At 60.2% G+C, this 25,530-nt stretch overlaps 1 protein-coding gene and 2 long non-coding RNA genes across 6 annotated transcripts; 2 read left to right on the forward strand and 1 right to left on the reverse strand.

Moving 5' to 3' along the window:
• Positions 1-681: 681 nt before the first annotated feature.
• On the forward strand, positions 682-19,289 carry LOC121059156. Its single transcript, XR_005814447.1, has 3 exons — positions 682-692; positions 18,544-18,551; positions 19,158-19,289. It is a non-coding gene; the product is annotated as an uncharacterized LOC121059156 (long non-coding RNA).
• Positions 2,510-3,276, forward strand: LOC121059155. Its single transcript, XR_005814446.1, has 2 exons — positions 2,510-2,717; positions 2,893-3,276. It is a non-coding gene; the product is annotated as an uncharacterized LOC121059155 (long non-coding RNA).
• MDFI (MyoD family inhibitor) lies at positions 7,443-25,302 on the reverse strand. 4 transcript variants are annotated; one of them, XM_040535581.1, is made up of 5 exons: positions 25,157-25,204; positions 22,533-22,590; positions 12,236-12,418; positions 8,961-9,215; positions 7,443-8,543 (listed from the first exon to the last, which is right to left on the reverse strand). In XM_040535581.1, the coding sequence occupies exons 1-5, from the start codon at positions 25,187-25,189 to the stop codon at positions 8,287-8,289; spliced, it is 786 nt and encodes a 261-aa protein (XP_040391515.1). In that variant the 5' UTR covers positions 25,190-25,204; the 3' UTR covers positions 7,443-8,286. The 4 variants fall into 4 exon arrangements, with proteins under 4 accessions (XP_040391515.1, XP_040391518.1, XP_040391516.1 ...); XM_040535584.1 differs by lacking the exon at positions 22,533-22,590 and having other exon boundaries at positions 25,157-25,302; XM_040535582.1 differs by lacking the exon at positions 25,157-25,204 and having other exon boundaries at positions 22,533-22,824.
• Positions 25,303-25,530: the final 228 nt, after the last annotated feature.

A 25,530-nucleotide genomic window follows, 5' to 3' on the forward strand; every position in this document is an offset into this window, starting at 1 on the left:
TGTTTGCAATTTAAAGAGGCTGGGTGGGAAGGGGAGAAGGGTTTGCATTCCTACTTGATGCCTGAGCAAGGTGAAATGAGCTAGCTCTGCTGTCTACCATTCAGAGCCATGCCCACAAGGCCAGCCTTGCTCTGCCCTCCAGTACATGGGGATAACGGTGGCTGAAGCATGCACAGAGCTGCTCTCACTGCAGGTTTGGAAAGCACCATGTAAATAAAAAAACCCTCTGAAACAGTCCCGCTACAGGCAGCAGTGGCTGTGTGGTTGCTACAGAGCTGCTCAGTCCTTCAGTACAAGACACAGGGATGGAGGACACAGAGCTGGGGGTCCTGAGCACCTGGTGTACTCCTTCACACCAGCCAGGTGAGTGGAGCCCCAAATCTCTACTGCTCTGGAAACAACCCTAGGATCAAGCTAGCTTGGCAATACAGCCCGCGAGCAGGCCTGCAACAGGCACTCGAGGAACTCCAGGTCCTTACAGAGGCTGAAGTTTTCCAGGAGAACAGAGCCAAGGGGCACCATAGGAACCTGCCTGTGACCCCAGCCACCCTCTTCTGCTTTCCAGGGGGAAGGGGAGGGCGTGGAAGGGGAGAGCGTGCTTACCTTGGCCACTCACTGCAGTCCATCCCCCTTACCCAAGCAAAGAGAGCCTTGTCTTGTCAAGACCCTTTTATACCCCAGCCCATGGGCAGGTGGTTCCCCATCACTGCTGGGATTCGCTGCTGGGAGATTTCTTCTGCCATCGCCATCACCACGCTAATGCCCTGCACCTGGCTGGTCCCCGGCCTGGGGCTAAGCGAGACCCCTGAGAGCCAAGCAGCCCAGAAGCCCCCTGTTTGTGGGGCTGAGCACAGGGCAGATCAGAGCCAACCAGCCCTTCAACTGCCAATGCAGCCTGCAACATCTCTTTTAATGTCTCTTATAAGGATTCTTCCCCCCCCCAAGAGAATTGTCTTTTGGGCTAGAGGCTGCTTCAGATCCAATTCTGTAAAGTCTTTGCTGACCTGATGGATGACACCAAGGGGTGCAGATACTGAGCAACAAAAATGGGACGCTCGTGTCCAGATTTCCCACACGAGGAACCGACCAGAGGTCGGGCAACTGGGCCCGGTGCGAGCGTGGCGGGGAGGCTGGGAGCGGAGGCCGGCCCTTCACTAGAGGGCAGCAGCATGCCAATAAAACCAGCTCCAAATCCGTGCGATTGGGGATTAAGCAGGTGGGAGCGCCCAAAGAACCTCACACCTTGGTCGATCTGGCATCGAAAGGCACCGGCTCGAGTGGAAGAGGCCAGGTTTGGGCTGCCCGAAAAGCCCGGCTGTGATCATAAAGCGTGGCCGACCCCGTGCTGGGCGCGAGGGGCTGAGCCCCGGCGCAACGCGTCCGGTTGCTCACAACAGCTGGAAACCATCTCGGAGCAGCCGATGTGCAGCGAGGGGCGAGCGGCGCGATGCTCGTGCGGCCGGCGGAGGCTGAGCACAAATGAAAGGCAGCGCGGCGATAGCCGGGGTTGGATTTATTGCAAAGCAAAAAAAAAAAAAAAAAAAAGGCGGCTCGGAGGCGTGAGGTTACTCGGGTAATCGCCAGCACAGGCTGCTCACCCAGCAGCGTGTGCGTGTTAAAAGAGTTCCCTTCGTGCTGCCAGAGTCTTGAGTAAAATAACTACGATGAGCACCAGCGAGGTGCTTTTCTGCCCTTTGCAGTGGCACGAGGCGCACAGCCTCAAGCAGAGGCTGGACACCCGGCGGTGCTGAGCACGCAAGCACACTGCAACTCAGCTCCTTAAATACAAAATCTTTTGTGGTCCATACTTGGTTCATACTTGGGAACAGGCATAGGCACTAAAAAGCTTGGGATTCAATGGGGCTTGGGTGGACTTGGAGCTTGGAGCCGCCAGCCCCATATCCCTCCAGCACCGGCAGTGCTGGCAAATAATTAACACCAAATGGCAGCACAGGGGATGGCTCCCGGATTGCTGAGGGGCTGCTGAGCCCTGGTAATTGCAAACGAGAGGGCAAATGGGACGTCTCCAGCATGGGGAGGGGAGAGCAAACAAGGCCGGGGCATCCCAGTGCTTGGGAAAGCCACCCAGAGCCAGATGAAATCCAGAGGCTGCTGCTGGGACGAAGCCTCTAACAGCAAGATAACGCGGATAGCAGCACCGGGGAGGGCGCATAAAAATGTGCACGAGCAGATGAATGCATAAAAATATGTCTCTGTGTATATATGTGTGTGTTTGGCTATATATATGTGTGCGTGTGTCTATATATATGCAGAAAGGGATATATATATATATATATATATATATATATATATATATATATAAATGCGTCTGTATGTATATATATATACACACCCCTGCCAGACTCTCTGGCATCTAGCAGGGTCTGTCTCACGCGCACACACAAATGGACGGAGGAGGCAAGGGGCTCGGGTCACCCCCACATACCACCACCACATCTGTGCACACGGGGAAGGCGGTGGGTGTGAGCGGGAGCCCACACGAGGCCGAGCATGTAAAGAGGAGTGAATTTAATGTGTGGGAGGCGGCTGGCTGCTCACTCTGTCACGCACGTGTGCGCAGGGTGTGCCAACTTTCCCTGCTTTGGGAGGGACGAGCGCTTTGGTCTCAGAGCTAAAAAAAATAAAATAATCGGTGCTGCTTTTTTCACTCTATAACTCACCGCGGCCATTCGGTGCGCTTCGGTGTGGGGTTAAAGGTAGGGCTGAATTTTCCTCCCCAGATATTCCCGTTAATGGCTTTCAAATGTTGGCATCCCCGGCGGGTGCCTGCGCATGTGTGTGTGTGTGTTGGCTGCCGGCGCTGTCTCCCGGCACGGCGAGCTCCCCAGCTCCCAGATATTTCAGCTAACTCCGTCTCCTCTCCGGTTTCAGCTGCGTTTTTAAAGAAAACAACTCCCACCGACTGCAGCAGGAAATCACTATTTGGGTTTATGAGGCACCTCTTCCTGACGGGCTGCGTGGAGACGGCTCTGCTGGCTCTGCGAGGTCGGTCCCCGGCCCGGCAGCGTCGCACGCGGACCCTCGGCATCGGAGAGGGGCAGGGGGACACGGGAAAGACACTCCTGCGAGGGCTGCAGCTTCTGCCAGCAGGAAGGAAGGAGATGCTTGAGCTGATCGGGCTTGTGTCGGCTCCTCAAATGAAATAGGGGAGAGGAGAGGCAAAGGGGTGTCTTTGGTGCACAGAGCTGTGCGCATCGAGGCACTGAAGGTGTGAGAAACGTTAGTCAAATGAAAATAAACTCACTCTGAATTTTATTGGCCACGTTTCCCCTGCTCTGTACTTACAGAGGACCCAGGACATGGCTCTTAGGTCATGCCCAGAGGATGCAATCAGCATGGGCAAGGACATGTAACAGCAGCGCTGCTGGGGCAGGATCCGGCCATCCCATGGCTGGTCCCTGGGTGTATGTGCCCATGGGCATGTGTACGTGTGTATAACCCCTGGGGACCTTGATCCAGCTGTGCTGCACATCCTGCCTTCATCTCATGTTGTGTCCCTGGGGTCTTGGTGGTTTTTTGGGGGGGCAAGGCCCTGCCCTGCCCTGTTGGTGCCCTCCCTGTTGGGTGTCTGGCAGCGCGCAAGGGGCTCACGGGGCTGCTCGGCTCCGCTCCGCTCCTCTGCAGTCACCCAGCAGAGAGTTAACAAAACCCCTCCTGCATTTTCCTTCTCCAACTTGGTAGCAAGGCAGAACGTGGAGATATATGGTCTCCGCTTGGGTCCCGGCCCCCGAGGCTGGCTGGAGGAGGCAGCGCTTGCAGGCAGCTTGCTCTTTGGCAGCGAAACCCGCTGGCGGCGGCCAATTCTGCACCGCTGCAGATATTGCTGAGCTCAGACAGCTTCTGCACCCCCCTTCCCCAGAGACACGAGACCTTTCTGTGTAATACCCACTGGTGACAGCAGCACAGGGCCATCCCACCCCACACCCACAACCCGCTGCTGCATGGAGCAAAGGGGCTGGGTGCCGGGCTGGCACCCCAGGAACCGGCACCGAGCGTCCCCCCCGGCACGGGTACGTGCACAGCACCGGGACACCAAGCAGTGATGGTGAACACAGGCTCCGGCGGGGGTTTGCTGCCCAACAAACCCTTTCCAGCACCTTGCACACGTGCAGGATGGCAGAGATTAGCCATCGTTGAAGGTCCCGGGATTTTTCCTCCATCGGATGCTCACGCTCCTTGCAGGTTTGGGATCAAAGGCGAAACCAGTGCCGAGCAGATCCCGTGGGACGACAGGGATCTCGGAGAGCGGGGAAAAAGTGATGCTGTCGGGCCTGCGGCCTCAAGCTGCTTTTTGGGGAAGGGTGAAAGCGAGGAGAGGAGCTGGTGGACCTGCAAAGCTAATTCCTTCCAGCTGTTGTCAGTCTGGCAGGCTCTCAAAGGAAGTTTAATAGACTGCAGTCGGCTCCCCTCGGCCTGTCCCCCCATTGCTGCGCTGTGAAGGCAGCCCAGCAGAACCAGGGATTACACGAGCTGCCGCGTCTTCCAGAGCCCTAGTTCTAGTTTGTGGTTTTTTTTTTTTGCTTTTGGCTCTGGCAGTGTTTTTTTTGTGTGTGTGCGCACGCATGCACATGTGAGATGCCGTCCTCTCGCTTCCAGCCAAACCTGCCCCTGTGGTTGTGGTGTGTTAGATGGGGCAGCGATTGCACGGGGCCAGGATGGGGAGCATGGAGCAGGAGTGGGAACAGGAGCGGGATCAGGAGTGGGAGCAGGGACGGGACCGGTGGTGAGGAGGAAGGAGGAGACGGCTCCGGGGGCCTCCTTGCTGGAGCGCACCCCAGTCAGCCGTGTGAACAGGGAGGAAACAGGATGAAGAAAGTATTTGGAGTGGAAAAATAAAAACCCTCTCACTTGCTTTATTGATTGTGATTGTAGACAGAAATAGCCTGGGCTGCCGAAAGCAATCACCACCAAAGGAGCAGAGGCGCATCCACACCGCCCGTCCCCCCAAGCATCTTCCTGCTGCCCACAGCGATGGGGCCGGAGGGGCTCAGCCGTATCCTGATGGGTGCTGCGTCCCTACACACCGCGCTGCCTGCTGACAACACTCGACAATCAACTTCCATTATTAATACGTTCGATGTCCCAGCCATAATAAATTGCCTGCAGAGAGAGAGGCAAGAGAAAGCCCTGAAGGCAACGAGTGTTGCAGCTCTCCCTGCCCTGGGTGAGGTCTTTGGGGATGCACTTTGGGTTATCAGCAGAGGGATCAGGGAGCAGGGGGGCAGGGGGTTACCCCAGCAGCACAGCCACGTAGCCACGTATAGGATGAACAGCATGCCCACCACGTAGTCCTCATCCTGGGCAGACAGACTTATGTCAATTGGGGAACCGGTCACTGAGCTTTAACAGAGCGATGCTATTGCAGACGCTCAATAATTTAATGAATTTTATCCTGTTTCATTGAATTCCTTCGGTGAGGACCCCAGCCGGGCTGGGGGGAGGATGCAGATGAGCCCGGGCACCCAGCACAGCCCAGCCTGCAGGGCCAGCACCTGCTTGGGCACGGTGTGACGGTGCCCAGCTCCCAGCAGCTTGCAAGGAAAGCGTGAAAACCAAGTGCCGGCAGGAGAGTAATTAGTTAAAAACTGAGCACATCTGCTGTTAATTAATTCCCAGGCAGGAGGGTTAACCCCTACCTTCCCTGGTGCTTTGCAAGGTGCACGGCCAGCAGCAGCCCGCATCCAGAGGAAGGTTTGCACTTTGCTTTCCGAGCCCTTGCCAGGCACTCGGGCAGCTCAGCTCCATCATTGCCACATCCCAGTGCCCACGAGCCAATTTTCAGGAGCAGCTGGGGTATGAGCAGAGCAGCCAGCGCTGCCCAGGGTAGCACATGTTTTTTCCAAACCCAGGCTTGGAAAAAAAGGGCTTAAAAAAAAATAAATCTGGCCGTGCCCCCGCCAGTGTCCAATAAAGCCAGCGGAGGCGGTCAGCCCCCTGGGGGCAGAGCATCACTTGGCAGGGCTGGGCTGCGCTTTTGGGTAGCCCTGCAGAGGCACCGGGTGCTGTTTTATTTGCAGTTTTTTTGGAGGCAGCCATCACTAAAGTACATTTGTAGGCGTGAATATCACATACACTCAGCAGCACATCATGCTCCGCGCAGAGCCCGGCGCTGCTCCCCCCTCCAGTGGGTGAGGACCTGGTCCTTGGGGACAGCGTGGAATCGCTCCCAGTTCAAAAGGGCTTTTGGAACTGGGGAAACTGGGTGCATAGGGTGCGTGCCATCCTCCCCACAGGGAGGGGAGGATCTGGGACACAAGCGTGCACAGCACCACCAGCCACGGGGCCCTCCCGCACCGGGGAATCTGTTCCCCATTAAGCGGCTCCGGCAGCAGCGCTCGTTACTGCGGCTGGTGGGGAGAGCGGCCCTGCCAGCTCCAGCCTCCCTAATTAGCACCACGAGTGAGGCCAGGCTGGGGAAGGCCGGCGCCTCCATCCCTCCTTGCCAAGGATGCAAACGGCTTGGAGCCGAGCCGCAGCCAGAGCCTGTGGCAAAGCTCCCACCGGCTCCGCGATGGGGCCCCGCTCCCGTCCGTCCCGGGGCGGGCAGCGAAGTGCAGCCCCCCCAGTTCTTCGTCCTGGGGCTCAGCTGCATTTTGGGAAGGGTTCAAGGCTTTATTTGCCACCCTGAGTCCTCGCCCTGTGCGTGGGGTGGAGGAAGGCTGCTCGCACCGTCCTCTTCCCCTCCGTGCACTTGCCCTGCGCTGGGCTCCGGCCGCCTTTCGCTCACCACTAAAAATAGGTTTCATGGCTGAGCCGCAGCCCCGGAGGGCAGGCAGCCCAGATCCCAAACCAGCCTGTGTCACTGTGACCAACTGACCCATTTGGCCTCGGCTTTTAAGCATTTTTCCCTCCTTGCTCAACTGCAGCCCAGCCAGCAGCCTCGCTGGGGCAGTCGGGACCCCAAGGGGCTGCAAGGCTCTGGGGGGGGGGGGTGGTCAAGGTCTCTTACTGGCATGGCACAGCACAGCACGGCACGGCACGGCACGGCACGGCATGGCATGGCATGGCACGCTCCATGGTCCCTAGGCAGGGCTGGGAGGAGGCGGGTGACACAAGGGCACCCAGGCCACAAAATTTGGCTGGCTGCCACCTCCCGCAGCACCCCCCAAACCCCGGGCACTCTGCACCCTCCCAGCCCCACAGCTGGGACTTTGCATTTTTATTTTCTCCTATAAGGACCCTGTGCCCCTGCGGCAGAGGGGGTCCAACTGCGGGAGGTGAGGGGTGAAGGGCAGAGCTCCAGGGCTGTCACCGAGCCACCTCGTGTCCCCAGGGTCCAAAAAGCCTTGCAGCCCCTGCCCGAGCCCCCATGCCCTGCGGTGGGACTAAGGAACACGGTGCAGGGATGTGGGGCACGGCGTGGCCGTGAGCTGCCATCCCCCGGGAGCACCTCGAGGAGCGCGTGATGCAGCAGCCCTCGGTCAGAAATGAAGAAAGACCTTTATTTACAGTAACAAAAGGGACCCCAAAAATATATATAATAATAATACCATGACACTTATTCTCCCTCCCCTTCTCCCCAGCTCTCCAAGGGGGGTGTTCTCCACCCTCACCCTGCCACAAGCCCCGTCCTTGGGGTGACGGCAGCTGGGGGTCATTTGGCACCAACCAACCCACCGAGGGATGCTCACGGGGTCGGTGCCAGCTTGGCGCAGCTGCCCCGGCCCCGCAGGAGGGGAACAGGCAGGGGCGAAGGCACTCGGCCGCAGGGGGATCCCTGCCGTGGGCAGTTTATTGCACTTGGCTGCCAATCTCAGCACCGGGGAGGTGCTGGGGGGGCGGCGCTGCGTCCCCATAACACCAATCCTGCAGCCTGGCTGAAGGTTTTGGTGTCCACGGGATCCCCCTGGGGAGCTGCACCCAGTCTTGGAAGGTCCCAGGGGAGAGGATGGTTCAGGTCCCCCCTTGTCGCCGTGCCTGGAGCAGCTTCCTCAGGCAGCGGGGGCGCAGGATGGGAGCTCCTGCGCTCGGCTCAGGTGGCAGGGTGCTCCCGCGACCCTCGGCGCGCGGGGAAGAGGTAGAGCCCAAAGGCACACGTGGCCGTCTCCGGCCCTATGGGTCTGCCCTTCCCCACGCAGGGTCTGAGCGGGCTCAGCGGCTCCGAGGACGAGGTTTGCAACGGGGGAATTGTGCTCTCCTCCCTTGCCAGGCTTTGCTCTGTCTTGCGGCATCTCACGCCTGGGTTTCCCCACCGGCGGGGGCTCAGGGATCTGCAGGAAGGGGAATTATGCTCCCGGTCGTCCTCCCTCCTGCTGCCTCCGGCCCTCAGGAGGAGAAGCAGAGCCCGCAGCACTCCATGCAGATCTCCAGGCAGTCGGCTGACTCGCAGCAGGCGTCGATGATGCCGCAGTCCATGTCGCAGGGCAGGTCGCAGTCCGCGCACTCGCCCGAGTTGCAGCAGCAGCAGCAGATGCAGGAGTCCTCGGAGGTGCAGGAGCCGCAGGTGGCGCAGTCCAGCACGATGTTGCAGAGGGTCAGGAACTCGCAGAAGAGGCAGGAGAGGATGCAGTGGACGCAGCAGTCTGCAGGGGAACAGGGCAAGGAGGTGCTGACACCCCAAGCTGGGCTGGGGCAGCCCTTGGCGAGCAGACGCTCAGCCCCCAGAGGATGGAAATTCTCCCCTGGGAGTTAAGGGAAGGGACGGGAAGGGGCTGGGAGCCCAGCACTGCTCCAGGGACCTGCCTCAATGCCTGGGCACCGGTTCTGCTGCCTGGGACAAGCCCGGACCCCAAAGGAGACCGATTTTAGAGGATGTGAAATGACCTGGTCGGCACCAACCCTGGGGCAGGGAGAGGTGCAGATGCAGGAGGGTCCCAGGAGGGGAGCAGGGCTGAGACCTGGGGACCTGGTGAGCTGGAAGGGTGCCACATGAGAGACCCCAAGGGATGCGGGGCTGGAGGAGACCCTCTGGGAAGGGCCCCCCCGGGGAGAGCCGGTACCTTCTTGCGCCTCGATAGGGATGTGGGATGAAGCTGACTTGGAGCTGCCCTTGCTCTTCTTGCTGCTCTGGCTGTTGATGGAGTGGTGGGACTGCAGCTTACGGTGAGGCTTCTGCGAGCTGGGCAGGGGGCGGAAGACCCCGTTCCCCGCGTCCCCGAGGGCACCGCCTGGATCTGGCCCTCGCCCGGCCCCGTTGTGCAGGAGGTGGGTGCAGGGGCCGGGGGGCTGCGGGGCTGCTCGCACCTGGGGCTGGCCTGGTGGGGAGAACAGTGTGTTAATAGCGGTCCTGCCGCCCCTGCAGCACTGTGATGGGGGAAAAATGTGGTCCTGGTCCCTGTCCCCTGCCACTACACGGGTGCCTGGTCCCCAGCTGGGCACGGAGTGGCCCCGTGGCAGGGAGGAAGCGATGCTGGCAGGAGAGCGGTCCGAGAGGAGGGAGAGGGAAAAGGAGACGCTGGCTGGAGGGAAGGAGGGAGAACCGGAGAAAGAAAGGGAGGGAGGGATGAAAAAACAGAGCAAGAAATAAAGGCTTGGCGTGTAGGACGTGGTGCAGCTGCCAAAACTCAGCAGAGGACTTGGGGAGGAGGTCCCCAGGATCCCAGCATCGCCAGCGCAGGCAGGAGGGATGGAGCCACCGGGGGGTGACCGGCGGCACAGAGGGACACGCTCCCCTTGTGCCAAGCAGGGAAGCTCAGGGAAGCAGAGAAGCATCAGCCCCTGCTACCACCAAAAGGAACCCGAGGGCCAAGCCCCCGTCCCGCGGCACAGCCCACGTGCTGCCCGTGGCCGTCCCCACCGCTCTCCGGGCAGCCAGATAAGGCGAAGCTGGAGAGCTCAGCACCACGGCCGCCTAATGAATGGGCTCCCCAGCCTCTGGCTGAACTTCCCTGCTGGAGGAGGGAAGAAAAATCTGCTCCGGCTGCCTCTGCCTCCAGCCCTCGCACTCCGGCCCCTGCCCGGTGCCGTGTCCCCCCGCGGACACGCAGCCCAAGGGAGGGGGCTCGAGCGCTCGCCCCCCGGCGCAGCAGCTCCACTCGAAGGCACAAATCACCCCCTGCTTTTGCCAAACTTTGATTTTTCCTCTCCCGCGCCAGTAAACAAGGGATGATTCAGCCCGGAGGCTCGAGGGCAAAGGCACCTCTGGCCGCCGGGGAACAGTAGCTGCTTTCTGCAAACCGTGGCCACGGCGGTCCCATGGGAGGAGGGGGCATGGCCGAGCCCCCCGCACGCAGCCCCACCACCTCTGTCTGTGCCGGCAAAAATAGATGGAGGCTCAAAAACCACAGGCGTGTGCCCCTGCCCCTTCCAAAATGGAAGCTGGGCTCAGACCGCGGAGGGAAGTTTACCGTGAGTTTGGGTGAAAACTGCACAGAACGCGCTGGGGAGGGAGCTGAGAATAGGCTGAGCTGGAAGATCGGGCTGAAAGCAGGAGGGGTGTGAGAAGGGGAGAAAGGAGAAAGAGTAAATGGACCTTGGATAAAATGGGACGTTTCTCCCCAAAACCTCCTGAGGTCCCAGGTGGATCCCTTTGGTTTCCAAGGGGAGCAGGAGCATTCCCCGAGGTGCCATCGCACACAGCGCTGGTGGGGACGGTGGCACCTGGGGCTGGCCAGAGCCACGGGGAGGGGACAAGCACAGAGCCCAGTGCAGCCACTCACTAGCCCGCAGATCTGCCTGCTGTTCTTTATTTTATGATATATATATATATTTTTGGAGAAGCAGCAGGGCTTACAGCAGCACGGAGTGCGCTGGGTTTGGCGTTCTCCATTTCGCTGCATTCCTCAGATTAAACTGTTTGTAAATCAAAATCATGCTCCGGCTCCAGCGAGCAGCAGCAAGGGCCAGTCAGCCGTCCCCCCCCCCCCCTCCACGCCAGGAAAAAGAGCTCCCATTTCTCAGGGGGGCCTACAGCTCAGAAAGCTCTTCTGACATCTTCAACCTGGGGCCACCAGGAGCGATGTGTGATGCTCTGTTAAGTTGGTGGCAGGGTCGGGAGGAGCAGCCCATGGGACAGATCCTGCCTGTGCTTGACCAAAACCCTCCTGGAAGGGTGAAAATTCATGTTTCACACCATGGGGACGCTCCTTGGGGTGGCAGTGGCCCCGCATGCTCACACCACCAGCTCGGCTTGGACTCCCTGGAGGATCCCTGGGGCTTGGTGGGTGGATGGATGACCCGCAGCCATCCTCACCCAGCTGCCACCCGGCTCTGCCAGAGGTCCTGGTCCCTTGCCACCAGCAGGGCTTGGACCACCTGGCACAGCACCGATGGGGAAATTTGCCCTCCAAAATCGATGACAGCCCCGTCGATGACACCTCCAGCCCTCCCACCGCACCCGAGCAGGCTGCAAAGCGAGGGCTACCGGTGGTGAAGCGGGGAGCTGAACCTCCTGGGGAGGACATGGGGGGGGGGGGGGGGTTTCCCTGCACCCCACGCCCTCGGGTGCCTGCGCTCCTGCCGGCCCCGGGGCCTGCGGTGTGGGGAGGGGGCTGCGCGGGGCCGCGCCACGCGGGGCGCAGCGGCTGCGGCGTGACTCAGAGGTGCAGAATGTCTGTGGGCAGCCGGCCCAGCTCCCAGATGCTTGCAAGGGCTCGAGCTGGGGCTGAGGAAACGTGCGCTCGCCTCGCTCCACGTACGCCGCTGGCAGGAGCCCCCGTGGTGTGCCGTTCCCCCACCTCCTCCTGCCCGCTCGGCGAAGTTTGTGGCCCCCTTCCCGCTTTCTGCTCGCCCCCTTCCCACCCTCTGCTCGCCCCCTTCCCACCCTCTCCTCTTGCCCCGCAGGGAAGCACCCAGGCGCTTTCCGCCGCTTGGAAGGGAAAGCTGTGATCTTGCGTCCAGCGAACGGGGAGCGGCCGCGTGCGGAAGGGGCAGCCTGGGAGCAAAGTCCCAGCATCCAGGCTGGGAGCCAGGGAAGGGATGGATGGCGTGGCTGCAGGAGGGGCTGGCCCCCAGCCTCCCCCCTCGGCCAGCTCTGCTCTCCCAGCCCCATAACGGGACCCAGAGCGAGGGCCCCCAGCCCTGCTGTTAACCCAGCGCGCCCCAAACCTCCTCTCAGCCCGAATTTCTCCCCAAAACCAGGGGCTGCTGGCTGCCGCCCTCGGCTTTCCCCAGCTCCCGGTGACTCACGCTCAGCCCCAGCCTTTTGCTTTGATGTGGGGAAGAACAGAGCGAGGAGGAGCCAGCTTCCCACCGCCGCTGCCCGCCTTGTTAATCAGCTCCATCGCTCATTAACGGGCCGAGCCCTGCCGGGGAGCGCCTTGGAGGGAGCACTCACATGTCACAGCTTCGGGAGCGCCCGCGAGCTCGGTCCTGGCCGGCGCCGTGCCGTTCGTCAGCACTTTGTGGGGCTCGTCGTCGTCTTCTGGGCACTTCTCATGCCTGGGGGCCGCGGGGCGGGCGGGCGGCCGGGGCTCCGCCGAGGGGGCCGCTGGCGAAGGGCGCGAGGTCTCGCCCGCCTCTGCAAGAGAAACGGGGTTGGAGCCGAGCGCCTCGGGGTGCCACCAGGATGCATCCCCCTGCCATCATGCCCACTGTGCTGGACCACACCACGGGTTGTGTTTTCGGGCATAAACCAAAGCCATCTGCCCCTGTTGCACCCCAGTACACGGCTGGGGGAACAGAGGGACCGCCGCGAAGGATTTGGGGGGTGTTGGGGCTGTGCGACTCTGCAGCCGCTCACCCTGCTGCAATGCCAGCGGTGTGCGAGCACCCTCCCAAAGTCGCAGATTCCTTCTCCAAAAAGAGAGGAACTGGTTACACGCAGCCTCTCCAGCTGTTTCCCCCCCATTCCCAAGAAAAGGGCACTTTCTTCCCCACGGGGAGCTGGCTGCCACCCCCCATCACATCCCGCTTCTCTGGGACAGGAGCAGCCCCCAGGGACTGCCTCAGCTGTGGCAAGCAAAACCCAAAACCAGTGGATTTAACCCCAGCAGCCTTGTGGGGACAAACCCCAGCATCACACATCCCCTTGCAGAGACCTGGAGGAACAGGGTCTGCACCCCAGAGCAGCGTGCCCAGGGGGGCTGCACAGGGTTCGGTGCTGAGCCCCCAGCCCCCCAAGCCCCCTCCTCCTCCCCAGCCCAGGAATAGCAGCCGCTTGCACCACAGGGGCTGGACTGCACTTTTTATAAAACTAAATTATAGCTTGGGCAAAGGGAGGGAGACCAAACACCCGTCATTTCCCCGGCTATAACAAGAGGCCCTACATGCAGGCAGGCAAGGGCGGGGGGGGGAAGAGGGAGAGCTCGGCCGCTTCGTGATGCTCAATATAACGAGCAAAATATTCCTGCAGGCAGGAGCTGGGCAGGAAGGCGAGCAGACCGCACACATATAATTATAGGGACTATAACAAGAGGCCCTACAAGGGAGGTGGGGGCACCACCCGCAGCCCAGGGTGGGCAGGAGCCCGGGGTTGTCGCAGAGGGGCTGCAAGGAGCTGGCAGCGATGCTCGCCCAGCCCCATGCGTGTATCCCCCTGCCTTGGTTTCCCCACAGCACCGCCCTGCCCAGCACACTGCTCCAGCTCAGTTTATGGTTTCCACCCTAAGACAAAGTGCCCTCACGGAACAGATTGATACGACTTGGCAGGAAAGAAATAACCTGCCTTGGGTTTTTGTTTTACAAACCACCTTCCAGAATTCCAGCACAGAATTGCTCCCTGGCCTGAAAGTCACCTGGTGGAAGAGAGATTTTTTGCTGAGAAAAACTACAGAGCCCTGAGCACGGCTCTCCTGCAACCATTCCCACCGGCGTGGTGATTTTGGTACTCAGACAAGGGAAATCCAGCAGCTCCAGCTGAATTTTGCACAGAAACATTGGCTCCCAAACCCAAACGGAGTGGGAGCAGGCAAGCCCCAGAAAGAAACACGTTCCCATGCCCCTGTGAAAGCCCAGGGTGAGGGAAGGGAGCAGGCTGTCCTCTAGCCCCAGGTGTTTGTGCATAGGCGTGGTGTGAAGGTGAATAATAACCACACGTTGCTGCTTCTGAGTCCTCTGTCATGCCCCGACCTGGACCGGCCTGAGTCAGCCCTGCAGGGTTTGGCCCACACCTGATATCACGCCTGTTAACACCAGACGGGAACGCCCCGATATCTGGGCAGCTCCAGACGGAGCCAGAGATGTGTGATCTGGAGCCGTGGATGGAGGGCACGGCTCCAAAAGGTCCCCGGGAAGGGGCTCGAGGTGCTGAGCATCGCTGTGTCTGCTCCGGGCAGAGCTTTCTGCAGGCAATGCTTCCCCCCGTGTAATTACCCTGCACAACCAGAAGTCTCACACGCGACCACAGCGAAGGAGGGAGGAAGCTGGCAATTAAATTAACTCCCACTGGAACGAGCTGGCCAGGAGAGGGACAGAAATAGATGGGAGAGAAATTTGGGTAAGCTGGTCCGGTCCCTACGCAGCCTCGCTGCCTCAGTCCACGGGGTGAGGAGCACGAGGAAGTCTTTTGGAAAATCCAGGGGAGAAACGAAGGTGACACGGGGAGATCGCCCCAGGTGCTTTAGGAGAGCAGAGGTAACATGGCATTTAAAATACCAGGTCGGGCTTCAGTAAATCACAGCACTGCCGTCAGGTACAAGGGGTTAGGGAAGCCGATGGATGTGGAGCTCCTCTCCTTTGCCTCCTGGTGCCAAGCCCAGCAGAGGCACTCGGTCAGGTCTCCTCACCGTTCTCCCCATTTGCGAAGTCCCAACCCACCCTCTGCAAAAGCCCCAAGAAACCACTGAGCTCCGGTGCCCACCAAACAGCCTAGGACTTGAGAAAAAAAGAGAGAGAAGGGGAAAGAGCTGATGGATGTAAGAAAGCTGCGAGCTCTCCTTGCCTTTCACTGAATATCTCCCAACACTTTTGCAAAGCAAAAGGCACAAAATGAGCATTTTGGGACTGGGGGGAAACTGGTGTCAGGACGGACCCCGTGCAGCACCTTCATGCTGGCTAGGGGCGAGCGCACGCGTGTCTTGGAGGCGTGCTTCGTTCCCGACGAGCTCTCAGGACGGAGCTGACCCATCTGCAAAATCCCTGGACACAACCAGGAGGAAATGGCAGCGTGTCAGCAGCCGTCCGGCAGCACCGGCTGGGGCTGGCTCCGGCAGCACAAACAGGAACCGCGCCGCCACCGGCACGGCCCCCGCTGCGCCTGGGGTGACCGCGGGCGTCCCACGGGTGGCTTTCCTTCGTCCCCGTGGTGCTGAGCCCCCCAGCTGGCAAGCACGGAGGATGTGGGAAGAGGCGACACCGGAGCAGCGTTTTTGGGTTAAATCCTCCCAGGTTTTCCCATGGCTCCCCCCTTGGGTTTTCTCAGCTGTAGCCGAGCGCAAGGGATGAGCTGTTCTCCTGCCATCCGAGCGGTGCCTTCGGCTGCAGAGGGAGAAATTTGGTGGCAGGAGAGGGTCTCGGACACATCTGGAGCCACATCTGAGCTCTTCGGGACCTGAGCAGCATGCAAAGCTGGCGCTGTGGGTCACAGCTCTGGCTGACGTGGAGGATCTCAGGAGCCTCGCGTCTCCTCTCCCTTTAATGTCCCAGGGCAGGGAAGAGATGGTGTTGGACGGAGACACAAACAGAGATGGTCTAGCGAGGCATTTGCCATTAACAACACGCTACCTTGCAACAATATTTAATTTGGGAGCTTTCTAATCTGTTTTATGCAGATAAAACGAGCGCGTAATCTCTCTTGGTTTTCCCTTACACGCTGCCTGTCCCAATCAGGTGCCTGTCTGACCTATTCGAGGGTTATTTTAGAGCTTGATTAAGTGGTTTCAAGTGTAGAAGAGACAGCACTGAAGCAAATCCTTCCAATCCCATGAGCCAGGCTGGAGGAGAGGAAAGCAAAAGCCTGGTTTCAAAGTTTGCTCAAATGGGAGAAGTCCAAATGGCTTATTTACATTCAGTCTGAAATTAATGCACTAAAGCATTTCACATTCAATGATATTCAGGGAAAGGAAAAGGAGGGCGGTGGGGAAAGGCCCAGAAGTCGCGATGCTCCTAAGCAAGCCCCGGCCGCATCCAGCAGAGCTCAGCTCCCAGCTTCAGCCCCCTGCAGCCCCGTGTGCCTCTCCACTCATCTGGGCCATGCTCTGTAAAAACATTTCGGTCCTGGGACAATGAGGAATCCGGTCAAAAAAAAATATTGGTTTCTATGAAAAGTTACTTCCTAAATGCAAAAAGCAAAACAAAGCAGAAAAACCCGCAAAACCCCAAATAGCTTGCCAGCCTGGGAGATGTTATTATTTGTTATTTATAGCCATTGGGTGGGTAGGAAGAGAGGAATTTCGGGCTGGCCAGATGGGCAGGAGCAGCGTCCATCCCGTCCGTCCTCCTGGCACAGGGCAGGGTCCAGCACCTGGGCAGTAGCAGGGACAAAACCCCACAAGTCCTACTCATGGCCAGGACCAGGCTCAGCAGCATCTGACCTGGGCTGAAGGCACACCACCAAACCTCTCCTCCGGCCACAAAACCCTACTGCGGGTTTGGGGCACAGAGCCTGGGCCTGGCTGTCCCTACAAAGATATCACTCAAAGGGCCTCGTCGACCCAAATGGCTCCTGCCAAGGAGGCACCGACCACCCCAAAACCCTCCTGGAGGACCTGTTCCTGCCCAAAATCTGCTGGTGATGGTGGGGAAGGAGTGACCCCTTGTCTCCCAACGAGAGGAAGAGCATGACTTGGAGCTGCATCATGCCACCAACCTGCCCGGATATCTGCAAGAAGGGAGCTCAGGGAGGGTGAGAAATAAATCACTGCAAGAAGCATCAGTCACTGCGAGCAACAATGGAGAAATATGCCTCAAGAATATATTTAACATATATAAAGGTGGCATTCAAGACCCTCAGGTGCTGCAGATCCAAGGGAAGAAGCAGTCTCCAAGCCCACAGCCCTCAGACTAAACCAAAAGCCATGGGAGAACTTGGCTTGCCAAGGACACCCACGGACCCAGCAGGATTAGGTTCGTGCCCTAAACTGCTCCAAGCTCTGCCTACGGAAACCAAAGAGCACTGTGTCGCATCCCAAACATGTTGTGGGGTCTAGGAGTGGAGAAGAATGATGGAGAACAACAAAGGGTGAAGGATCCAGTCTGGGATCAAGTCAGCTTTCACGGACACCAAGGAGCACCGTGGTGGCTCGGTGCTCCCTCACCGAGCTGGCCAAGAGGACTTTGAAGCCTCATAGGATGGGGAGGAGGTCCTGCGACGTGCAAAGTGTCCCTAAGAGCAAGCAATTATCCCTGAAGCCTGGAAAGCAGCGAAGGCGACGCCTATCAGATCCAAGGAGATTCTGGGAATTACAGAGCAGCGAGCCACACCGCTGTGCCGGGGAAAATTATGGAGAGTCTAATTAAGGACCATGCCAGTACAGTAATTGCATAACCTTACGGGGTCAAACCAGCACAGGTTCTGCCAGGGAAAATTTGTGTCTTTCTAGCCTGCTAAGAGTCCTTAAAAAAAAGTTAATTGAAGAGCAGATAAATGTGAGCTGGTGGACATCATTATTAACAAGAATAATAATTTGCACTTATGCAGCACCTTTCATCCGGAGATCTACCCAGCCTACAGGTTTAAGCCCGTGCCGATCACGCGTTCCCCAGTCTTGATGAACCTCATTTTAGCACAGCCACAGCTCTAAGGCACCATGAAATGGACTTAATGTTTCTTGGCTCAATGGGGAAGCTGAGGCAGAAGGGATTTGCCTAAGGCCACACCGTATGGTGACGGAGCCCAAAACCTTGCAGTCGTGGTGCGCAACCCTTGCGCCAGGCTGCGTGCTTGCAAGGTTGGGGCTTTTCCTAAGCACAGACACCAAAGCAGCTTTGAAGGAGCTGCAGTGAGGTGAGAACAAGCTCTTCTGCAGAGGTCAGGGCACGACGCGTGGGGCAGCAGCATGCCAGCTCGGCAAGGCTGTCCATCGATGAGCCATTCGGGTGGAGCGAGTAATTAATAGCTCGTGGAGCTGGCGAGCCGACCCGCTCCTCGCGAGGCGGCCCTTTGGGAGAACACGCCGCTCCAGCAGCCCAGCCCTGGCACTGAAAGTGGCCGAACCGGGCGGGTGCCGTCCCGTCCCGTCCCTTCCCATCCCGTCCCGTCTCTTCCCATCCTGTCCCGCCCCGTGCGCCGCATCCCACACCGGGGAAGGAGCCGGCACCGCAGCCAGGAGCCTCCTGTACCCGTGGGGAGTGACCCAAAGGAAAAGAGGACGGGGGTGAAAGCACGTCCAGAAGCTGCTGCACGCTGCCTGATGTGTCCCATCGCAGAGCAGGACATTCGTCCCAGCAGGATGCCACCGGAGCGAGGGGGTGACCGTCCCCAAAGTCAACCACACAAGGCTCAAGCCGGGAAGACGCTGCCAAAGCCTGGCTGAAGATGAAGCAGAGCTGGACATTTGCACAACACCTGCAAGCATGCGGCTGCGGTGGCCGAGGAAAGCCTCAGGATGGAGATTTGGGGCAAAAAAAATCACATTACCCCATTTCTGCTGACACCCAACAACTCATTTCCACCAGCACAGCCTGAGTGGGCAGCGCAGTGCCCGGCGCACTTGGGAAGGACCGAGGTGGCTCCATGCGGAGGAGCATCTCCCACCCCAACCCCAGCACCCTGGGTGCCGCTGCCCGCACCAGGAGATACGGCACGAGCAAGGCAGAGTTCTGGGAAAAAAATCGGGAAAATCACAGAAAATGCCCAGAGGAAAGTTGAGGTTTCTGCAGCTAACAGGCTCGGGCGAGTGCTTTCCAAGGAAATTCAATTAGGGGCTGGAGCAGGAACGGGACGCTCGGGTGGCAAGCGGCACAGCCCCGAAGGGTCTGCTTTGTTTTGCTCTAAACGAGAAACATTTGAAAAAAGCCAGAAATCTGATTCTTGGCTCGTTTTCTCTTTTTTAAGTTTTTTTTTTTTCTGTTTAAAGAAAGGGAAAAAAATTGAATATTTTCATGAGCAGACGAGTAACTATAAAAGAAAACAGAAATGAATCTTTGGGTAAAAAAATGAATCTAGGATTTAAATAAAAAAATAAAAAAATCTTCGGGGGCTTTTTTTCCCCCCTTTTTCTCCTTTGCACTTGCCGTGCACAAATCTGCAACGAGTTTCATTTAAATCAGTGCTAGGATTAATAAAAACCTTTTATATTGAGCTCGGAGCGGGGTGCCTTTGTTTCTCCCACCTCTCCATTCAGGTCTGAGCCCCAGCTCCCGCCTGGCTGGGGGCTCAGGACAGCACCCAGGGACAGCGCCCAGGGCTCGCCGAGAGGAGCCTTGCTGCCGTGAAAGCTGCCTTGTTCGGGGCTCGGCCTCATGTTCCACCTCGGGGCAAACTCCTCGGGAACAGGCAGAAAGAATTAAAAAACAAAACCAACAGAAAAAAAAAAAAAAGCCAATGAGAAGTGCCTGTGTGCGAGCAATGAGGCGCGGAGCTGCCGGCGCCTGCGGCTGAGCCCGGACGTGGACACGGAGGGGGGGACGCGGCGGTGGCCCCACACTGAGTTTGTCCCACTGGGAAGGGTGGTGGGAGGGAGGAGAGGCAGCCTGCAGGGCAAGCTGTTCCTCCTGGAGGCGGATTTGGGTCCGCAATCCTCACATCTGTTTGCTCCCCTAAGGACAGCCCCGCTCACCTACCCCCCGTCCCCCCTCTTCTTCCTCCCCGCAAAGGGAAGGAAGCACAAAAGCAGTCCCGCCAGCCAAAGGGGTGCTGGTTTCTCCTGTTTTCTGCTAATTCCTCCGGAAAATAATTACACCCCACATACTTCACGTAAGCAGACAATTGCCTCTTCTCTCTGAGGCTCCTCCGCAAACTCCCTGCAGCTATTTCGAGGGCCGGGGTTGCTGCGTGCCCGATCCCCTGGGCAGGAGGAGGCTGCGGTGGCACAGGGCCCATCCCCAGCCATGCCAAGGAATAAAATCCAGGAGCAGAACTTCGTCTCAGGCTGGGAAATGAGACGGAGCACGGCGATGCCATCCCAGCTCTGTCCACATCACTCTGGCTTCGCCCAAACCACTCCAGCACCTCAGTTTCCCCATTTATTTTCCAGGCTTGGCATCACCAAATTTTCGGGTCCAATTTGCAAAGGAAGATGAGCAAAAATTCCCAGGCTCCACGCTGCGTGACAGAGCCCCTGGAAAGTGCCCAAGAGATAACGCCTCTGCACTGCAGCGTCACGAGGCCAAGCCAGCACCGAGCACAAAACGGCCCGTGTCCATTCATTCTTCAGAAATAAATAATTAATAAAAATATGGTGCGAGCAAAAAGCCCAAGCTCATGCCATGCGCTGGGGGAGCTGCTCTCTGGAGCCCTCCTGCCGGGTGAGGCAGGATGGGGAAGTTCTCTCGGTGTGGGACTGGGTCCCTGGAGTCTCGGGGGGGTGGAAATGGGGGTGTCCTGGAGACCCTCTTTGCACGCCCCAGCTTTGGGGAGGGTCTAAAGGAAGCAACCTTGGCGTAACTCTGCTCAGATTTCCTCTCTGAGAGGAGCTGGGGAGGAGGAGAGTGGCTTGGGTGCTGGTTTGGGGTGGCGGTGACACCCCCCACCGGGGTGCACCAGGTCAGGCACCCATGGGTGCCCCCAGGCTCCCAGACGTTGCCCAGCGAGGGCTTACAGCCTGGCTCCTGCCCACCCAGCCCCCCTGAGCTCCCCAAACCCCATCGATTTCTAAACCACTTTTTAAAAGCACGCTCGATCTCACAGTGCCAAGTGCACAGCTTAACCCCTGGCAATGGCACGCGAAAAACCTTTTTGCACGAGCTTGGGGCACGATCGCTTCCCCGTTTCCCACCTGGAGGAGTCCGGGGGATGCTGGGGGCCACCAGCACGGGGCAGCCCCTGCGGCCGCTTCGCCCCAGCCCCAGCAGCACGAAGCAGCATGAGGAGCTCAGCCGGGAAGCGGAGCCGGCAGCATCCAGCTGGAAACGCAGGGGGAAGAGACCAAGAGGATGTGTGCTCCAAAATGTGGGCCCGGCCGCGATGTGGGCCAAAGCCAAGGGGAGCGATCCAGCGGCGCTCGCTTGGGCTCGGCGCGTCCCCGCACCCGGTGTCACAGCACCCAGCTCCTGCTGCTCAGCCCCCAGCACTGCGGCTGCTTTTGGAGCGCATGCAGAGCCCGTCCCGGGCTGGATTTGGCCCCTTTTGTGTCTGCTCGGACAGCGTGTGGCAGGGAGTTTCACCCCGTGCCGTCACTTTCCTGCTCTGGCTTTTTTCTCTCGCCGTTTGGGCTTTCAGCACGGGTCTGCACGTGAGCCCCAGGCAGGGACCGGCCACCACGGGTCACCAGCACAGGTCCTCAGCCCCGACAGTGCCACCGTGCCTCCCCAGCATCTCAAAGGGCTCAGATTTGCCCCACAGGAAAAGCCACCATCCCCCAAACCCTTCCATCCACTTCTCCACATCCCAAAACTCTTCCATCCACTTCTCCACAGCCCAATCCTGCCCTGCTGCCTCCTTTTGCCCAAGGGACCCCAGGGAGCCGCTGTGGGCTCTGGAAGGGGCCCAGCACCCCCAACCCCTCTCGGGGTGCTGCCATCGGGGCTGCACCACAGCCCCAGCCCCTTGCATCTCCCCCCCCAGCCCCCAGCACATTTTTAACCCCTTCAGCTTGCGCCGGCCCCAGCCGGGCCCAGGCTGTGCCGTGCACTTGGCAAAGTTACAGGAACCGCTGCGAAGTTTGTGCTGCGAGCTCCCCCGGGGCTCGCCTGCATCAGCTGTGCTCACACCGAGCCAGCCGTGCACACACGCACGCAGGCAGGAGCGGGGACACGCACGCGGCCGTGCACGCACGCACACACACGCGGGCCCTCCTGGAGGGGTCCATGGCCCCCGGTTGTGTGCACACATATGTGTGCACACGCATGCACAGACAGACACACGGACACGTACACACACACACACAGCCACACACTTGCACGCACAGAGCTGTGCACACGCGCACACTCCCAGGCATGCGCCCCCCAGACCACGCACGCCCCGGCCACGCACACACTTTCCACCACAGCCCCCCCAGACCACGCACGCACTTCACCAGACCCCCCCCAGACCACACACACTCTCACACTCCACCATACCCCCCAAAAGCCAGGCACCCCCCAGCTGTGCACCCCCTCCAAGCCCTGCAGCTCCTCGCACCCCCCCAGCCCAGCCCCCAGCCCCCCGACACCCCTAACCACGCACACTCCTTCACACCCCAGAGCTGCGCACACCCCCGCCCCAGACCCCCCCAGCCGTGTACCCAGACGCCTCCAACCACACACAGACACACTCCCCCCAAGACGCCCCAAACCGTGCACACCCCCCCCCGCCCCAGAACCCCCAGCCGTGCACCCAGACACCCCCAACCACACACACTTCCCACTCCCCCTACACCTCCACACCCCCCCAGACACCCCCACCTGTGCGCCCTGACGCCCCCAGCCACACATACACACACAGCCCCCCCCAGACACCCCCGGCCATGCGCCCCAACACCCCCAACCATGCGTCCCAACACCCCCAAACACCCCCACACACTCCCCCTACACCCCCACTCTCCCCCCAGACACCCCCCCCATGCACCCAGACGCCCCCACCCCCCCTCCTTTCTACCCCCCCCCCCCCCCAATACCTGCCGGGGGCGGCTCTGCGCGGCGGGGCTCCGGGCGGCTCTGCCGGTGGCTGCTGGCCTGGGACATCGGAGAGGGGCCGGGCGCTGCTCGGGACACTCGGCTCATGCACGGCCCCCCCCGGCCGCCACCCCCCCGGCCCCCTCTCACCTGGGCCCCCCCCGGGGGGCAGCGGCTCAGCCCCGCACCGCGCTGCGCCCCCCGCGCATCCCTTTGCGCTCCCGGCTGCGCGCACGGGACCCTCCCGAAGCGCTGGGGGCTTTTTAAAATGTTTTGATTTTTTTTTTTTTTTCTGTTTGTTTGTTTGCTTCCCCAATTCCTTAAAAAAAAAAAAAAAGCCGCGAGAACAACCAACCAACCACCCGCGTCCGCCGAGCAGCTCCGTGCAGGAGGAGGAGGAGGAGGAGGAGGAGGAGGAGGAAGAGGAGGAGGGGGAGGAAAAGTTTCTTTGGGGGCTGGAGCCGGGGAGGGGAGAGGCGCCGGGCAGGCAGAGGCTGCCGGGCCCCCGGGGCCAGCCTCCGGCCGGGGATTTTTCGGCCTGGGGGGCTGGGAAAGCGGTGGGAAGAAAGTTTTGGGGCTGGGGTTGGGGAGGTGCCCCCGCCCCGCGGCCCGGCTGCGGAGCCAGGAGGGTCCCAAGCGCCTGGCAGCAGGCACGCACACGGCCCCCGGAGAGCCCCCCCCCGACCCCCCGTGCCTCAGTTTCCCTACGTGGAAGCAGCCCCCGGGGCGAGCCGGGCCTTGGGGCTCTCCCCTCCCAGCTTCAGGATTTTCCAAGGGGGACAAACCGGGTGTGCTGCGTCCCCGCAGGGACCAGTCCCCCTGCAGAGTGGCACGCAAGACCTGGGGGGACATTTTGAAAGTTGATTTATTTTTTTTAACACCACCACCTTTTGCTGCTTTCTACGGACGAAGAGTAGGGAAAGGAGCCGGAACAGCTCTGGGTGTAAGCCAGGGGCTGGGGGCTGCCCTCCCTGCCATGGGGGGGTCGTGACACCCCCCTGGGGTCACCTCATCCTGGGCATGCTGCGGGGCCGGGCTCCATTTTGCAGTCTGGAGCTACGGCTGCAGGGTGCTGGAGCAGGGCCGATGGACCGGGGTGACTCCCTGTCCCTCGTCCCACTGCCTGTCACTGCCATCACCCCGCTGCCAGCCCCTGCCCCGTGCGTGCAGCTTTTAGGGTGTAGAGGGATAAGAGGAAGGTGCTGGGACGTCACTGCTGCAGCCACATGTAAAGGAAAGGGGCTGTGAGGGGGAAACGAGGAGGGCTGGAGGGACCCGACCTTCTCGGGTGCTTTGTGAAAGCCAGGGGGATGGAGAGGGTCGGGCGAGACCGCAAAAATCCACTCTGCTCGCAGGCAAGTTGTCACTAGGGTTTGTGCTCGTTCCAGGAGGAGCGTTCCCGACTGCACCCTACAAAATGGCCCTAAAGCCCTCCCAGGAGCCACCAGCAGCATCCTGCCCACCCTGCTGTGCCAGGCACTGCACGTCACAGTCCCTGGGAAGATGGGCACCCCGACACCGACCCCACGTGCACGGGGTGCAGCGTGGGGAGCACCATGGGGTGCAGCACCGTGTGGGGCCACGCGCCCACCTTCCTGCCCTCAGCACCTTCACCGAGGGCGCAGCATCGGATGGCACTGTGCTGCCCCATCCCTGGTGCCCTGTCCCCAAAGGGGGGGTCACCCCGGTGGGGGTCCCCCCGGTGGTAGGCAGGGATTTCCACATTAAACCAGCACCCAAGCGGGGATCGGGGTGTGCCGGCATCGCCGGCCTCTGAGACAGTGCCTGAGTCACGGTGCTGCCCCGCCAGCCCCGCACTCTGCCGCCGCGCATTCCTCTCTGTTTTCCTGCCCTCTGACACCCGCCGGCCCCGGGGGACGTGGCACAGGCCAGCACCCAGCAGGACCCAGCAGCCCCAGCATGGCCCAGGAGCAGCCGGCGGGGGAAGGAGGAGGGCGGCTGCGATGCTCTTCCTGGGGGGGTGCCCGGATTTGGGAACCCGGGGCCACGTGCTTGGCTCAGGATATGAGGCTGCAGATCAGCACTTTCCTCTGTGCTGACAGCTCGGGCTGATAACCCACAGGAAGGAATTAGGGAGTGCTGGCGAGGCTGAGGCACAGCTTCGGTGGCCCAGCACCACCCCTGGGTCCCCACGGTGGCTGCGCAGGCACCGGGGAGCGGCGCTTTGTAGGGTTCCTTTAACCTAGGAGTTGCAGCAGGATGGGCGAGAGCGCAGAACTGAAAAGCTCCTCTGAGGATGCAGAAACGTGAACCTGACTTTGGGGCTCCTGGTGCCTGATAACCCCCCAGATGCTGATTAGTGGGATTTGGGGGTGCGCAGCCCCAAGGCTGAGTGTGCCCTGGGCAGCTTTAGTGCATGGGGACACGAAGGGCACCCAGCGGATGGAGGGGACAGGGCTTTACCCAGAGCAGCCCCACAGCCGTGCTGCTGCCTGCCTCCTCTCCCGGGCATCCCGCAGAGCCTCGGTGCCCCTTGCAGGGACGTAGGGACACAGGGATGACACCAAAACCAAATGCAGGATCTGATACCCCACACCAGGCCTGCACCCTCCTTTCTTTCACCACCCAAATCCCTTTGCCACAAGGCAAGACGCCGCCCCGGTACCTGCTCTTGGTGCCTGGGCAGGATACATCCCATCTCCGTGCTGCCGAAACGAGGGCTGGCAGCGGGGCTGCTGCCTGCTGCCTTAACCCAGCGCTCTGCCCTCCTCCGCCACCTCCCCAGTCTGCTCTGCCTCCTCCCCTTGGGCTTTCCAAACTTCTCTCCGCAGCCCACGTTCACCCAGGAGCACACAGGAGGGGACATTTGGCCAGCACGGCCCCAGCCTTCCCCGACCTCTCATTAGGGCTGCGTCGGGGACAGTTCGAGCACGTCACCGAAAGCACCCGGTGGGGCGAGTGGCTCAGCCAGCCCCGCCGCCACTGCTCGCCCACAAAATGCCCCATAAAAAAAACCCCGTGGCCACTCCGCACCACAGT

Source organism: Cygnus olor, chromosome 24 (genome assembly GCF_009769625.2).
Source record: "Cygnus olor isolate bCygOlo1 chromosome 24, bCygOlo1.pri.v2, whole genome shotgun sequence".
Classification (NCBI taxonomy): Eukaryota; Metazoa; Chordata; class Aves; order Anseriformes; family Anatidae; genus Cygnus; species Cygnus olor.

Excerpts from the sequence above, each read along its gene's own strand:
- MDFI (XM_040535582.1), bottom strand. The coding sequence starts at position 22,638 with ATGAGCCGAGTGTCCCGAGCAGCGCCCGGCCCCTCTCCGATGTCCCAG. Across the intron at positions 12,419-22,532 it reads CGCAGAGCCGCCCCCGGCAG|AGGCGGGCGAGACCTCGCGC; the intron begins GTATTGGGGGGG and ends TTTCTCTTGCAG. Across the intron at positions 8,544-8,960 it reads CCCTATCGAGGCGCAAGAAG|ACTGCTGCGTCCACTGCATC; the intron begins GTACCGGCTCTC and ends GTTCCCCTGCAG.